General features: G+C 46.0%; 1 protein-coding gene across 3 annotated transcripts in view; it reads left to right on the plus strand.

Annotated features, from left to right (window-relative positions):
• TEX15 (testis expressed 15, meiosis and synapsis associated) overlaps positions 1–17431 on the plus strand; it is a 330325-nt gene that overhangs the window by 9861 nt on the left and 303033 nt on the right. For all 3 annotated transcript variants that reach the window (XM_033915922.1, XM_033915913.1, XM_033915932.1), the window contains exon 2: positions 17199–17254. In XM_033915922.1, coding sequence (XP_033771813.1) covers positions 17232–17254 — 23 coding nt within the window. In that variant the 5' untranslated portion in view covers positions 17199–17231. The remainder of the gene's footprint in view (positions 1–17198; positions 17255–17431) is intronic.

A 17431-nucleotide genomic window follows, 5' to 3' on the forward strand; every position in this document is an offset into this window, starting at 1 on the left:
TCAGGGCTCCTTTTACTAAGCTGCGGTAGCATTTTTAGCGCGCGCTGCAGATTAGAGCGCACTAACCCCCACGGTATACGTAAAAACTAATGCCAGCTCAATGGAGGCGTTAGCGTCTAGCGCGCGGGGCAATGTAGCGCGCTAGCGCAACTTAGTAAAAGGAGCCTTCAATCTCTGTGTTCTTTATATGCCTTTGAATTTGGCAGAGATGGTGCTATAATGAATGGTTTTAGAACATCAGATGCCCTCTGTTTGGTATTATGAGGTGCATATGAATGAATGTTTGAAAAGCAAAGATGAATACAAGTAGAGGAAAGTTAAGGGCCTTTTAGATGATTAGTGAACTTTGTATTGCCTTTATCTTTTTGTAATACCAGTCCTGCATGTGCTGAATTTTGTCTGAATTTCTGGAATCAACCCATTATTCTGATTTTGCAGTAATTTGGTAATTTCTCTAAATATACATTCTGTTACGTCCCTTCCGGATTCCATATGCTAGGTGTTCAATCCCAACCCGCAGCCTGGGTGTTGCAGAAATCCAAATCTTTTCAGAACACATTCTGCAATCCCCCCTAGTGGTAGAATCAGTTTCAATTTCTGTGAGCAGTCTGAGCAGAAGTCTTTTGCTGTTGCTCTGCTTCTGTTTCTTGTTTTTTTGCTTAAAGTTCGTTTCTTGGTGGCTTCAGTGCCTTGAGACCACTCCCTGGTGGTCTGTCGGAGAAAAGGATGCAGTCCTGTAGAGCCGGACTACAGCTTCATAATGAAACGCTGGTGGATTTGTGAAGCCAGCCTGCTGTGTGCCATCTTCTGGAAGTACCCAGGGGCCCTCCCGTTGAATTTGCTGATGGTTGACCCCATAGTCACAGGTTTCTAGCACAGGCTGATTACATCTGGACAGAAACCCACCCGGATATCAAGTTACAGGCTGCCTTTCCCGCCCTTGGACGCGTGTCAGAGGATCTGTGGGGGCAAAGGGTGTAGTTGGTCTCTGGCTGGCTGGCTGGCAGTCCGAAGATCTTCAATTCCAGTGAATTTTGAGTTTTTTGAGGCAGAAAGTCATTTTTCTCCACTGAGCTGTTTTAAAAACGCTGACAGACAAAGGCACTACAGACACTGAGTACTTCCATTATTTGGAAACATTGGGGGTGGCTTGTAAATCGATTTAAACTCTGTTTTTCACAGCTTTTGTGGTAGGTTCAGGTCCCCCACCTCCCCAGACCCCAAATTGCAGGGTGGGGTTGGTTTTTTAAATTTTGTTTATTTTTGCTGTTTTTGGTGCAAATTTGTGATGACAACCATCTTGGATTTTAAAATCGACCTTTTTTTTCTAACTTTAAATTCTGCCTTAAAAACCACTCAATTTGACTCAAAATTGATTTTGGATGGTCTCCCCAGCCCATAATCTAGTGGATTTGGACATTGATTGCGCCAGCCAGTGAATTTGAAACACATGCCGTAGTGTGCTGGAAGCTTCGAACTTCGCCTCATCCGTGTCCTCTTGCACTGGGGAGCCAGCCTGGGTCCATGCCTTCTGAAGAAAATCTTGCCCAGGGGCCATTCTGGCGCAGTTCGCATGCGTTCTGATTTTGGGGGACTCTTTGGACATGCAGCATGTACCTCAACAATACCCTGCCATGGTTGCGGAGTGGGCCTTATCACCGGATTTTATTTGGCTCTGCTAAACAGCATTCCTTCAGACCCCGCTCGTTTGATGCGCCCTGGTGGGCGTGTCAGGGCCTTTTTGGTCTATGGCGTCTGTGGTGGAGCTCTCTCTTATCCCAGGACAAGCAGTCAGCTATTCTCAACATGTAGGTGATGTCATCCACGGAGCCCGGATGCGGACAGCTTCGCAAGCAGACTTGCTTGAAGAACTTTAGAAAGTTTGCATCTGCTGCACCGCCTGATGCAGGGCGCGCGTCTCCTAAGTTCTCAGTTTTCCGCAGAGCTGATAAGTCCTATTTCAATGCTCTGCGCTAGACTCGGTTCTACTTTGTGCCTTCTTTCACTGCGGCTCGTGTTTTATTTTTTATAGGGTCGCTGTGATTCTTTGCGCGTTTTCATTTAAAAAAAACAAACACTTAATTTTATTTTTCTTTTGTGTCACGGTGGGGCCTGCCTTGCGGCCTCAGCCTGCGGGCTTCGATCTTGCTGAGGCTATTTTTCTGTTTATGTCCCGGCTGGTCACAGGCTTCAAGAAATGTAGCCGTTGCCAGCGCGCGATCTCCTTCACTGACCCACATAGGTGGTGTGTTCTGTGTTTGGGACCTGACCATTGTCCGGAGTTATGTGCCTGCTGTGCTACCCTTCAACCTCAAGCCATAAAACATTGTCGAGTTTAGGTAGAGAGACTCTTTGGTGGTATGGATCCACTTTCCCCGGTCTCTACGTCGAATCTGGTCAAGCTTCTCACAGGGGTTCCGCCTTCTACCCCAACCTTAATCAAACCCTCCTCGTTTGGCAGGTCCTCGTCCTCGGGCAAATCTGCTAAGTCTTCTCCTGAGGAGACACTTGCTTTGCTGCCTCCCTCAGGTCAGGTACTAGCACTGGTTATCAAGCTGCCCAAGAAGCATGTCTCAATGTTGAAGAGTCATTTTTCCTTGGAGACTATAGCCACACCAAATGTACCAGATCTTCAAGTTTCAGTGTCACATTTGGATGTTATGATCCAGACCATTTTGGACCGGCAGTTTGGTAATATGCTTGAAAACATATTCCTACCTCGACTCTGCTTCCTGCAGTCTAGTCTGAGCACTTAGCAGTATCACAAGGAGTCGAGTCCTTGGGAGTGCCTCAAGAGGATTCTACACACTCTATGCAAGGAGTTGAGTCTTTGCGAGTGTCTCATCTGGAGTATAAGCACGCTACTCAAGGAGCCGGTCCTTGTCAGTGCCTTGAGATACCTCGACACAAAGAGCTCAGTCCCTTTTGGTGTCTCGATCTGCAGCCCAAGCCCTCCTTCCTCGCATAAGGCGTTGCCCTTTCCGACGTTCCTCTCAGCGGGACCTGCCTGGTTCGAGGCACAGTTCTCCATATCAGTCGAGGCATCCATCAAGGCACAGGTCCTCTTCTCGAGACAGGCTTTGTTTCTCCAGGCCTCGAGGCGAACTCCAAAGTCGAAGACACTACCTCCAGAGCCGTACACCTATGTTTCTTCTCATGCGAGAGATTCTATCCATTCTCTCAGTGAGTCATCTATTCCTGCACATTCAGACCTTAGGTATCGGTACTCCAGAGAAGCTTCACCTTCGTTCTCTGCTTTGCAAGGTGCCTCGAGGTCACCTTCTTCCCCTCGAGGTCAACCTTCCTTGGAGCAGATATCTTTTTCTTCTGTCCTACGTCAATTGAGTAAGGACCCAATATTACTTTGGACTCTGATTCCAAATACTCTACCGAGTATTTAGAAGAAATGGGTATGTTTTGTCCTCCTGCGGAGTCTCTTAAATTGCCCATCAATAGACTTCTTTCTCAAACTTTCCAGTGGAATCTTGAAACACCTTATTCCATTCCTGCTGTGCCAGGAAAGCTGGAATCTCGTTACAGGATGGTCCACTGCAAGGGCTTTGAGAAATCTCAGTTATCCCATCAGTCCCTTCTCGTGGAGTCTTCTCTGAAAAGGACCAATCCTGCCAAAGTTTATGCCACTGTCCCTCCTGGAAGAGAGGGCAGGACCATGGACAAGTTTGATCATTATTTGTATCAAAATTCTCTTTTGACAACTAGAGGTTTGAATTACAATTTTATTTTCACTTCTTATTTAAAGCATTGGTTAACATCCTACCTGAATTTTGCAAATATATTCCTCAACATCATCTTCCAGAGTTTCAGCATGCGACTACCACTCTGGCTCTACTCCGCATGCATCTCCTTCAATCTTCCTATGATGCATTTGAACTTTCCTCGAGGGTCACTGCCTTCTCAGTGGCAATGCGCCGGCTTGCCTGGCTCTGCACTGTAGACATGGACCCTAATTTTCAAGATCGTCTGGCCAACATCCCTTGTAAGGGCAATGAATTGTTTGATGACTCCATCGAGGCAGCTACTAAACGATTGTCTGAACATGAGAAATCATTTACTTCCATCATTCAACCTAAGCCTAAGCCTTCTACCTCTAAAGGCTACAGGTCTCTTCCATCTTACCAGAGGCGTTTTCCACAGAGAGTAACTCCTCATACACGAGCGCCTCCTAAGATACAACCACAACAGCAGCAGCAAAGGCAGCAAAAACCTCAGACTCCTGCTGCGCCTAAGGCCTCTCAACATTTGTGACCATCTAATACAGAACATAACCTCCATCGTTCTGCCTCTGTCCTCTCCCTTTCCCATTGGAGGTCATCGCCATCATTTTTACCACCGCTGGGAGACAATTACATCAGACCTTTGGATGCTGTCTATCCTTAAGGAAGGATATTCTCTTCGTTTCCTCCAGATTCCACCAGATCTTCCTCAAAGAGAGTATCCTTCCAATTCATTGCAGACCACCCTTCTTCTTCAGGAAGCTCAAGCTCTGCTTCGTCTCCTTGCCATTGAGGAAGTTCCCTTGGAACAGCAGAGCAGGGGGTTTTACTCCCATTACGTCCTAGTTTCGAAGAAGACGGGCGTTATCCCAGGACAAGCAGGCAGCATATTCTCAACATGTGGCTGACGTCATCCACGGAGCCCTGTAGCGGACAGCCTCGCAAGAAGACTTGCTTGTAGAACTTCAAAGAGTTCGCGAGTGCTGCATTGCGCATTTGCGAGTGCCTTCCCGCCGAACTAGGTCATGCATCTCTTGTGAGGTACCTCAGTTCTTAGTTTTCCGCAGAGCCAAGAAGCCCTGTGTTTCAGCTCTGCCGTTTAAAGTTTACCTTCTCGCACCGTGGCTTTCTTTATCATTTATTTCTTTATTTTATCAAGTCGCTGTGCAACGTGTCTCCTTCTCAAAAAAAAATTCATTTTTCTCATCGTTTTTTTGTCCAGCTGGTCTTGGGCTTAAGCTCTGCCGTCGGCCCTCGTTCGGCTGTGGCTGTATTTTTTTCTATGACCATACTGAGGCCTCATACTGAGTTTAAAAAGTGTAGCCAGTGTGGCCGGGCTATTTCGTTAACTGACCCCCATCGTTGGTGTATAAAGTGCTTAGGACCTGAACATTGTCCTGAGTCCTGCCTGCCCTTTGCAGACGTCGTGTCAAAATCTTGGAGCTCTTTGGCCCTATGGAGCAGTCTGCGGAAAAGGCCTCGACCTCGAGCCCCGTGGTGGCCTCGACTTCCAAGACCTCGACCTCGAACAAGTCGCCCTCGACCTCGATGGTCCCGTCCTCAGGCAAGTCTCCTCTTCCCTCCGCAGGTATGCTACCTAAGAAGCCTCCAGCTGAGTCTCAGGCAATCCAGGCAACAAGTGCAGTTGTACCGGCCTCTATGAGACCTTCTTCCAAGCGTGGCTTCAATCATAGGGAATACTCATCTTCAAGGTCACCCTCAATGGAGTGCACTGCTGCACCATCTAGTTCAGATCCATTGGTCTCGGTGCATGTTTTCAAAGACATGATGAAAGCCATATTGACCACACAGATTACCTCGGTCTTGGCTCAGCTTGCTCCTGCCTTGACCCTGCTTACTGCGAGCCAGCCTGAACATTCTATCGAGGCACCTTGAGACAAACCTCGTCGTTCTTGACCATTGTCCTCCAGTAACTCCTCACCTCGTCCTTCCAGGTCCGAGTCTCCAGCTACTCACCCTGTTTGAGACATGGGGGACAAGCCTCATTCGAGGCCTCACTTGAAGCACTTCTCATCCTCGAGGCATCTTGCTTCAAAAAAGTCTAAAGAGTCTCTTCAGACGAGTAAAGAGTCTCCTATGCCTTGTTAACACCCCTTCAAAGCCCAGGCACAGGTCTCGAACACCAAAGCCTTCGAAGCCTCGTGCTTCTCCATCTCGAGACTCGTCCAGGACTCCTCTTTTGAGACCAGCTACAAAGGAACCTCCTTCACCTCTGTCTTTGAGGCATGAGTCGAAGCACTCAATTCCTCGTACTCCGGGGACTTCTCCATCGAGGCTTCTCAAACGTAAGCACTCTCTCACCCCACCTATGTCACAAATCGGAGTGTCTTCTGTGACTCTTACGTTGGATACGGTCATGGCTTCTCAATATTCAAGGGAGGCTTCTCCTTCTTATTCAGCAACACATCGGTCTCGCTCCACCTCTCCTGCTGATGCTTCAAAATCTACATCTTTTTCAAGATTTATTTCTGATATATGTAAAGCTCTTCAACTTGACCTTCAGGACACCATGAGCCTTCAGGACACCATGAGGCTTCCCATGAATCCTGTTTTGAAGCAAACTTTTCTCAGGAATCTTGAAACTCCTTATTCAATCCCGGTTATCCCCTCAAAAATGGAATCTCGTTACTGTATAGTTCCTTGTAAAGGGTTTGAGAAGCCGCAATTGTCTCACCAATCCTTAGTGGTGGAATCATCTCTCAGAACTAGTAAAGCAAAAGAAAAAAGCATTTGTATCTTACAAACAATCACAACGACTAGAAGCTAAAGAAACCTATCTGGTAAAATCTAGAACTGTTAAAAAAGCAGTCAGGGATGCCAAACTTCAGATGGAAGAAAATATAGCTAGGCAGGTTAAAAAAGGGGATAAATCCTTTTTCAAATATGTTAGCGACAGAAGAAAGAACACAAACGGGATTGTGCACCTAAGGAAACCCGACGGTAACTTTGTAGACTCGGACTCAGGTAAAGCCGAACTACTTAATAGCTATTTCTGCTCAGTCTTTACCTGTGAGGCGCCGGGATCCGGACCGCAGCTACAGACAAGGGGGTGCTCGGAGGACCCTTTCTGGGATTTTGAATTTACCGCGAGCAACGTCTACCACGAGCTATTGAAGCTAAAAGTGAACAAAGCCATGGGACCGGATAATCTACACCCCAGAGTACTTTGGGAATTGAGAGATGTCCTGGCAGAGCCGTTAGCTGCACTTTTCAATCTTTCCCTAAGCAAGGGAAAAGTCCCCTTGGACTGGAAAACTGCTAACGTCATTCCACTCCACAAAAAGGGATGCAGGTCAGAGGCTGAAAATTACAGCCTGGTGAGTCTCACATCAATAGTGTGTAAACTTATGGAAACGTTGATTAAAAACAGATTGGATACGATTCTGGATGACGAAAGACTGAGGGATCCCCATCAGCATGGATTTACGAAGGAAAGGTCTTGTCAGTCCAATCTGATAAGCTTCTTTGACTGGGTAATGAAACAACTGGATGGGGGAGAGTCCCTGGATATCGTGTATTTAGACTTCAGTAAGGCTTTTGATAGTGTCACACCGTAGGTTATTAAACAAGATGAATATGATGGGACTAGGAGAAACATTGACTGCATGCGTTAAAGACTGGCTTAGTGGTAGACTTCAAGGGTGGTGGTAAATGGTACTCCCTCAGAAACGTCGGAAGTGACCAGTGGAATGCCGCAGGGCTCGGTCTTGGGTTCAATACTATTTAATATCTTTGTAAGGGATCTGCCTCAGGGACTTCAAGGTAAAATTACACTATTTGCCGATGACGCTAAGCTATGCAACGTTGTGGGCAGCGCAACCGTGCCTGACACTATGAGGCAGGATCTATGTTTACTGGAACAATGGTCTAATATTTGGCAACTGAGTTTTAATGCCAAAAAGTGTAAGGTTATACACCTTGGTAGAGGTAACCTCTGCAGAACATACACCCTGAATGGTGAAAACTTAACAAGAACTGTCGCAGAATGGGACCTGGGTGTAATCATTAGTGAAGATATGAAAACTGCCAATCAGGTGGAGAAAGCTTCAGCCAAGGCTAGACAAATGCTGAGTTGCATCCGAAGAAGTTTTATCAGCCGAAAGCCTGAAGTTATAATGCCGTTGTACAGGTCCACAGTGAGACCTCATCTGGAGTACTGTGTTCAGTTTTGAAGGCCATATTATCAAAATGATGTGAAGAGAATGGAGTCGGTTCAGCGAATGGCCACCAAGATGGTCTCAAGACTTAAGGATCTCCCATATGAAGAACGTCTAAGCTGGCTGCAATTATATTCTCTCGAAGAACGCAGAGAGAGGGAAGACATGATAGAGACATTCTAATATCTCACGGGCCGTATTGAGTAGAGGAAGATATCTTTTTCCTTACAGGTCCCAGAGCAACAAGAGGGCATCCGCTCAAACTCAAGGGTGAGAGATTTCATGGTGACATCAGAAAATACTTCTTCACCGAAAGGGTGGTTGATCGATGGAATGGTCTTCCACGTCAGGTAGTTGAGGCCAGTAACGCACTCGACTTCAAGGGACGATGGGATAAACGTGGGTTCGCTCCGGGGAAATGCTTAGAAGGAGGGTTCTTGTTGAGGTAAGATTGGCAGACTTGTTGGGCCGATGGCCCTTTTCTGCCGTCATACTCTATGTTTCTAAGAAATCAAATGCAACTAAGGTCTATACTGCAGTCCCTCCGGGCAGAGAGGGCCGCACAATGGATAAATTTGGATGCTGTCTTTATCAAAATTCTACGATGGCAAATAGAATCTTGAATTACAACTTCATCTTTACTTCCTACTTGAAGTACTGCATTCAAACCATGCCCTACTTCTTTCCTGATTGGGCTGAGCACCGGTTGCCTGCTTTTCAACAACTTTAGCAGACCATTTCTCAAATATGTCTCTTCTTGCTTCAAGCTACTTATGATGCCTTTGAGATGTCCTCAAGGGTTACTGCTTTTGCTGTGGCAATGCGTCGTTTGGCTTGGCTACGCATTGTGGACATGGATCCCAACTTACAAGATCGTCCAGCTAATTTGCCATGCCAGGGTAATGAGCTTTTTGACGACTCCATTGAGGCTGCCACCATGCGTCTCTCAGAACATGAGCGATCCTTTGCCTCTTTGGTCCAGTCTAAGGCTAAAACTCCAGCTTCCAAGCCTTCCAAGCCTCCTCCACGTCGTTACCCTCAAAAGTCTACTCCAGCTTTTTCCAGGCCTCCACCTAGAAGACAACCACAGCAACAACGTCAACAAAACCCCCAGACTCCTGCTGCAGCTAAGCCAGCGCAGTCTTTTTGACAATCTAAGTCTGAGCATAACGTCCACCTGCATCCATCAGACTTCTCTTCTTCCCATAGGAGGTCGGCTCCATCATTTTTACTAACAATGGGAGCAGATTACATCAGACCTCTGGGTTCTCACCATCATTCGGGAAGGTTACTCTCTTCAATTTCTTCAAGTTCCACCAGATCTCCCGCCAAGAGAGTTTTCTTCCAACGTGTCGCAACTTCCCCTTCTTTTTCAGGAAACTTAGGCTCTTCTTCACTTCCAAGCTGTCGAGGAAGTTCCCTTAACCCAAAGTGAAACGGGCTTTTATTCCCATTATTTTCTAGTCCCAAAAAAGACGGGATTTGCAACCTATTCTGGACCTCAGAGCATTCAACAAATTTCTTGTCAAGGAAAAGTTTTGGATGCTCTCTCATCCAACACTATACCCCCTGATGGATCAAGGGGATTGGTTATGCTCTCTAGATCCCAAGGAGGCTTATACTTATAGCCCAGTTCACCCAGCCTCTCGCAGATTCCTGAGATTTCGGGTGGGGAATCTCCATCTTCAATATCGAGTTCTTCCTTTCGGACTCGCCTTATCTCCCAGGGTCTTCACGAAGTGCCTGGTAGTGGTTGCTGCAGCCCTGTGGATGCAGAGCCTTCAAGTCTTTCCATACTTAAGACAACTGGCTCATCAAAACATCGTCTCAACAGGAGGTTATTGTAACGACCCAACGGACTATTACTTTTCTCCAAAGTCTGGGGTTCGAAATCAATTTTCCAAAGTCCTAGTTATGTCCTTCTCAAACACTACAGTTTATTGGAGCCATACTAGACACTGTTCAACTCGGAGCATTCCTGCCTCAATCACGTCAGGACACTCTCATTCACCTTTGCCAACAAGTGTATTCCCTTTTCTGCTGTCATGTTGGCCCTTTTCTGCCGTCATGTTCTATGTTTCTATGGTAAGCAGCGTGCCAGATTTTAAGTAAAGATGGGATTGGCATGTGGGATCTCTTCAAGGAGGTAGTTAGGGGGTGGGCCATTAGTGTGGGCAGACTAGATGGGCCGTGGCCCTTTTCTGCCGTCATGTTCTATGTTTCTATGTTTCCCTCACATCAATCTCGGTGAGACAAATGATGGTTTTTCTCGGTCATATGGCTTCTGTAGTTCACATGAATCCTTTTGCCAGACTTCACCTCAAAATTCCTCAGTGGACCCTGGCATCTCAGTGGGCTCAGGCTTTCGACTCACTCTCTCAACACATCAGAGTGACTCCTTTGTTGAGACAGTCTCTCCACTGGTGTATGCTCTCTTCCAATCTTTCCAGAGGTTTGCTATTCCACACGCCCCCTTATCAGAAGATCCTCACGACAGATTCTTCAACCTACGCTTGGGGGGCTCATCTCGATGGTCTCCGTACTTAAGGCCATTGGTCCAACATGGATCGGCAATGTCACATCAATCTGTTGGAACTCAGAGCGATCTTCAATGCTCTCAAAGCTTTTCAGCATCTTCTTCACAACCAGGTAGTCCTTATTTGCACAGACAACCAAGTCGCCATGTATTATGTCAACATGCAGGGAGGAACGGGATCTCTCCCTATGTCAGGAAGCTCTGAAGGTTAGGAATTGGGCAATTCTTCACAACACCTTCCTGAAAGCTGTCTACATTCAAGGAGAGAAAACTGTCTGGCGGACAAATTGAGTCGTCTTCTACAACCTCACAAATGGACACTCAATTCCTCGCCTCTTCATCATATTTTTTTTTCAGTGGGGAACTCCTCAGATAGATCTCTTCGTGTCTCCCCACAACAAACTGCCTCAGTTCTGCTCCAGGATATGTTCTCCTCACCGATTGGAGGCAGATGCAGTTTCTCTATGCGTTCCCTCCATTCCCTCTCATACTCAAGACACTTGTCAAACTCAAACAGGAACATGCCACCATGATTCTGATAGCTTCTCGGTGGCCCAGGCAACCTTGGTTCTCCCTTCTACTTCAACTCAGCAGCAGGGAGCCACTACTTCTACCAGTTTTTCCCTCTCTGCTTACACAGAGTCAAGGGTCTCTCCTTCATCCCAACCTGCAGTCTCTACACCTGACAGCTTGGTACATCTCAACCTAACTGCCACTCTACAGTTTTCTCAATCTGTACAGGACATTTTAGAGGCTTCCAGGAAGCCTACCACTAGACAATGCTACAATCAGAAATGGACTAGATTTTCTGCTTGGTGCACCATTCATCACAAGGAGCCTCAATCTACCTCCTTGTCTTCAGTTTTGGATTACCTGTTCCATTTGTCTCAATCAGGCCTCAAATTCACATCCATTCGAGTCCATCTCAGTGCAATTACTGCTTTTCATCAACCTATCAAAGGGAAACCCCTTTCTGCTCATTCAATGGTTTCCAGATTTATGAAAGGTCTTTTCAATGTAATGTAATAAGAACATAAGAACATAAGAACATAAGAACTGCCATCACCGGATCAGACCCATGGTCCATCGAGTCCGGCGATCCGCACACGCGGAGGCCCAGTCAGGTATACACCTGATGTAGTTTTACCACCCATATCCCTCTATGCCTCTCATAAGGAGATGTGCATCTAATTTGCCTTTGAATCCTAGCATAGTGGATTCCTTAATAACCTCCTGTGGAAGAGCATTCCAGGCGTTCACCACTCGCTGCGTAAAGCAGAACCTCCTGACATTTGTCCTGGACTTGTCCCCCCTTAGCTTTAAACCATGTCCTCTTGTCCGTGTCACGTTGGACAGTGTAAATAATTTGTTTTTCTGCTCTATTTTATCGATGTCTTTCAGTATTTTGAACGTCTCTATCATGTCCCCTCGCAGCCTCCTCTTCTCAAGGGAGAACAGTCCTAGTTTCTTGAGTCGTTCCTCATATTCCAAGTTCTCCATACCTCTTATTAGCTTCGTTGCTCGTCTCTGCACCCTCTCCAGCAGTTTTATATCCCTCTTTAGTTTGGGAGACCAATGTTGGACACAGTATTCCAAGTGTGGTCTGACCATTGCTCTATAAAGCGGCATTATGACTTTCTCCGATCTGCTCGTGATTCCTTTCTTTATCATTCCTAACATTCTGTTCGCTTTCTTTGCCGCTGCCGCACATTGTGCCGACGGCTTCAGGGTCCTATTTATCAGTACACCCAGGTCCCTTTCTTGTTCGCTCTTACCCAGAGTTGCTCCTGACATTCTATACTCGTGTTCCTTATTCTTACTGCCTAAATGCATTACTTTGCATTTCTCCACGTTGAACTTCATCTGCCATTTCTCTGCCCATTTCTCTAACTGATACAAGTCGCTCTGGAGTTCTTCGCTATCTTTCTGCGTTCTGATTGTCCGGCATAGCTTTGTGTCGTCTGCAAACTTAATGATCTCACTGGATATTCCGTCTTCAAGGTCATTGATATAAATGTTAAATAGGATCGGCCCAAGTACCGAGCCCTGGGGCACACCACTAGTCACTTTCTCCCAGTCTGAGAACTTCCCATTTATGCCCACTCTCTGCTTCCTGTTTTCCAGCCATTTGCCTATCCACCTGTGTATATCTCCCTCTATTCCATGGCATTGTAGTTTCCTGAGAAGTCTTTCATGCGGAACTTTGTCGAATGCCTTCTGGAAGTCCAAATATATTATGTCCACCGGCATTCCACTATCTATTTGCTTGTTCACGGTCTCAAAAAATTGAAGCAAATTCGTTAAACATGATTTCCCTTTCCTGAACCCATGTTGACTGGGTTTCAGCAATTCGTGTATATCTAAGTGCCGGACTATGCTATCCTTGATCAGTGCTTCAACCATCTTTCCAGGGACAGACGTAAGGCTCACAGGTCTGTAGTTGCCCGGTTCTCCTCTTGATCCCTTTTTGAAAATTGGCGTGACGTTCGCTATCTTCCAGTCATCTGGTATCTGTCCAGTTCTGATTGTCAGATTGGCGAGTTTTTGCAATAACTCTCCGATTTCAACCTTCAATTCCTTTAAGACTCTCGGGTGAATTCCATCCGGTCCAGGGGATTTGTCACTTTTAAGTTTGTCGATCTGGTAGTATATCTGGTCCAAATCTACTTCAACTGTGGTGAGGATGTCTTCTATTACTCCACTAAACACTTTCACAGTTTCTGGTATTTTTGCGGTATCCTCCTCCGTAAAGACGGACGCAAAGAAGGAATTTAGTTTGTCCGCAATTTGTTTATCTTCCTTAATGTACCCTTTTCTTCCCTGATCGTCCAGGGGTCCCACCGCCTCTTTTGCGGGTTTTTTCCCTTTCACATATCTAAAGAAGGGCTTGAAGTTTTTGGCCTCTTGCGCTATTTTTTCTTCATAGTCCTTTTTGGCATCCCTCACCGCCCTGTGACATTTCTTCTGATCATCTTTATGTTTGTTCCATGCTTCGGTTGTTTTCATGTGTTTCCATTTTTTGAAAGAGTCCTTCTTTTCTTGTATGGTTTCCCTCACCTGTCTGGTAAGCCATGCTGGTTCTCCCTTACCCTTTGTTCTCCTTTCTTTGGAGATCCTCGGAATGTATAGGTTTTGTGCTTCTTTGATAGTTGTTTTCAGTAGGGACCATGCCTGCTCTACTGTTTCAAGTTTATCCACCTTTTTTTTGAGTCGTTGTTTCACCATGGCTCTCATGCAATCGTATTTGCCCTTTTTAAAGTTAAAGGTTTTGGTTAAGGTTTTGGCACTTTTTCTATTCCCGATGTCAAGCTTAAAGATGATCACATTGTGATCGCTCGTCCCCAGCGGTGCCGTAACTTCTACTTCTTTTGTCGGTCCCGTGAGGCCATTTAGCACCAAGTCCAGGGTGGCGTTGCCTCTTGTCGGCTCTTTTACCATTTGTTCCAGGAAGCAATCCCCTAGCGCCTCCAGGAACTTGACCTCATTGCCGCAGTTGGAGGTTCCTAGTTTCCAGTCTATCCTCGGGAAATTGAAGTCTCCCAATATTATTACATTGCCCGTCTTGCATTCTCGTTTGATTTCCTCTATCATTTCAGAGTCAGTTTCATCCGCCTGTCCCGGGGGACGATAGAAAAGGCCAATTTTCGTGTCTGCACTGTTTTGGCCAGGAATCTTGACCCAGAGGGACTCTAGCTTCTCTTTCGTTTCCGTCGTAGCCACTTCAACAGATTCTACTCCTTCCTGAACATATAGGGCAATACCTCCACCTTTCTGCCCTACTCGATCTCTTCTATATAGTTTGTATCCCTGAAGTACTGTGTAATTTATTTCTTATATACCGCTACATCCGTTAGGTTCTAAGCGGTTTACAGAAAATATACATTAAGATTAGAAATAAGAAAGGCACTTGGAAAATTCCCTTACTGTCCCGAAGGCTCACAATCTAACTAAAGTACCTGGAGGGTAATAGTGAAGTGAAAAGTAGAGTTAGAGGAAAAATAAAAATAAAATAAATATTTTAAAAAGACAGCATTGATCTAAATACTTTGGAAGGTAGAAGAGAGGAGAGAAAGGAATAGAAGCAGAATGGGTCAGCGTCAGTGATGAAGTGGAGCAAGTAAGTTTAGGAGGAGCGATTGACGTATCCAGAAAGGGCTTCTTCTGGCCGACAGTCCAAGGATGCCTATGTCCCCTCCCCTGTGATGTTCTCCCATCCATGCATTCCCTCCCAGACACACTGCCCGTGTCCCAGCCGCTCCAAGGAGGCTGCCCCAGATGAGGTCCACGGTGAATGCAGGATTCTCTCCTCTGCGGGAAAGCCGCCCGGAGCCGACAGTCGATCTTCTTAGCGGATTGCAGGGGGGGAAGAGTTCACACTCTTGGTAGGATCGGGTCTGAGTGCTCTCGGTGGTTGTGGCTGGTCTCATTGCTGCTTAGATGTAAAAGCAGTTGATCTCCACTGCTGCTGATATTTAAAAGCAGGCAGATTGATCTCTCCAATGGACTGCAGGGGGAGGAGTTCACGCTTCTGGCAGGATCGGGTCTGTGGGCTCTTGGTGGTTGCGGATGTACCCGCTGCTGCTTAGGTGTAAAAGCAGTTGTTTTCCCAATGCTGCTGATATTTAAAAGCAGGCAGATTGATCTCTCCAACAAATTGTATGGTGAAGAGCATACACGTCTGGCTGGATTGGGACAAAAGCTCTCGATAGTGGCGGCTGGTCTTGGTGCTGCTTAGGTGTAAAAGCAGTTGATCTCCTACTTCTGATAATATTTAAAAGCAAGCATATTGATTTTTCCAACGGAATGCTGGGGAAGAGCTTACTTGTCTGGCTGGATCAGGGCAAAGGGCTCTCGGTAGTGGTGGCTGGTCCTGTTGCTGCTTAGGTGTAAAAAACAGTTGATCTTCCTAGTGTACTGCAGGGGGAGGTGGAGCTCAAACTCTTGGCTGGATTGAATCTGTGGGCTCTTGGTAGTTGTGGATAGTTCCGCTGCTGCTGAGGTGTAAAAAAGCAGTTGATTTCCTACTGTTGCACTGTTGCTGATATTTAAAAGCAGGTAGATTGATCTCTCCAATGGACTGCAGAGGGAGGAGCTCACATGCCTGGCTGGATCGGGGCAAAGGGCTCTTGTTAGTGGTGGCTGGTCCTGCTGCTGCTTAGGTGTAAAAGCAGTTGATCTCCCACTGCTGCTGATATTTAAAAGCTTGTCAAGCCACCTCTCAAACCTCCTCCAGTGGTTTGGGATCTCAATGTTGTTCTTGCTCAATTGATGAAGCCTCCTTTCGAACCAATGGCTTTGGCTCATCTTAAATATCTCACTTGGAAAGTGGGTTTTCTCATTGCTCTCACATTTGCTCGCAGGGTCAGCGAGCTACAAGCTTTAGTTGCAGACCCACCTTTCACAGTATTCCATCATGACAAGGTAGTCATCCGTACTAATCCAAAATTCTTACTTAAAGTGGTTTCAGAATTTCATCTCAATCAATCCATTGTACTTCCAGTGTTTTTTCCAAAGCCTCATTCTCATCCTGAAGAAACATCTCTTCATACTCTGGACTGTAAGCGTGCTTTGGCTTTTTACTTGCAAAGGATTAAGCCACACAGATCTGCTCCTCAACTTTTTGTCTCCTTTGATCCAAACAAGTTGGGATATCCGATTTCCAAGCACACCATCTCCAACTGGTTAGCTGCTTGCATATCTTTCTGCTATGCTCAGGCTGGACTATATCTACAGAGTCAAGTCACAGCCCATAAAGTCAGAGCCATGGCAGCATCAGTAGCTTTCCTTAGATCTACTCCTATTGAAGAAATCTGTAAAGCAGCCACTTGGTCCTCAGTTCATACCTTCACCTCTCATTATTGTCTGGATGTTTTTTCCCAGACGGGATGGCCATTTTGGCCAGGCAGTATTACAAAATTTATTCTCCCGAATTGCCAACACTCCCACCATCCCATTCTGGTTAGCTTGGAGGCACCCACAAGTTGAGAATAGGCTGCCTGCTTGTCCTGGGATAAAGTACAGAGGTGTTATCCAGGGACAGCAGGCTACTATTCTCACAACCCACCCACCTCCCCTGGTTGGCTTCTCTGCTAGCTATCTGAACTGAGGAGAGAGGCGCGCTCTGCACTGGGCGGGAAGGCACTCGCGCATGCTCGGTGCAGCAGTCGTGAACTTTCTAAAGTTCTTCAAGCAAGTCTGCTTGCGAAGCTGTTTGCATCCGGGCTCCGTGGATGATGTCGCCCACATGTTGAGAATAGCTGCCTGCTGTCCCTGGATAACATCTGTTATGGTAAGTAACTGTGCTTTCTGCCCACACTGATTTCATAAATCCAGGTATGCAACTTTTGGGAAAGTTGCCATCAAAGTGAAATAAATTAAGAACAGAAGGCCAAGCAGAAGTAGTATGCCTTTAATTGTACCTTGAAGGTCACAAATGATTTTTCTGAACGGAGATAAAAAGGCAAATAATTCTAGAGTAGGAGCCATGACAGAAAGTGAAGAATTCCTATGGAAATTAAGGAAAAGTTGTTGGAATTGGGTTGGTCACTGTTGGAAACAGGATACTGGACTTAATAGACCTTCAGTCTGTCCCAGTATTGCAATTATTATGTTCTTAATATATATATTAAAGAATGTACTGTGTGCAATCCTACTAATTTATAAAAAAGGTTTTGGCAATCTTTGCTGGGTTGACTTCAGTGTCGCTTTGTTGCTGTGATGATTTTCATAGTTGAATATTTTTTTCCCCAGATTTGCTTCACTGCTGAAGAGAGAAGGTCATGAATGACGAGAGAAAAAAGAAGGCGGTAGGTAAAAAGGAAACAAATGTGTTTGAGTTATCGGGCTTCTCGTAGGCAGTGTACACTTTTTTTGTTTAGGGAGCCCTGCAATCCCTGCCCCAGACCCTACCCCCATAATAGTACTAATTCTTGTATAATTCCTCTGTAGGCTGAACGGTAGGGTTATCATTCCCTTCCAGCCCT

Source organism: Geotrypetes seraphini, chromosome 1 (assembly GCF_902459505.1).
Source record: "Geotrypetes seraphini chromosome 1, aGeoSer1.1, whole genome shotgun sequence".
Lineage (NCBI taxonomy): Eukaryota > Metazoa > Chordata > Amphibia > Gymnophiona > Dermophiidae > Geotrypetes > Geotrypetes seraphini.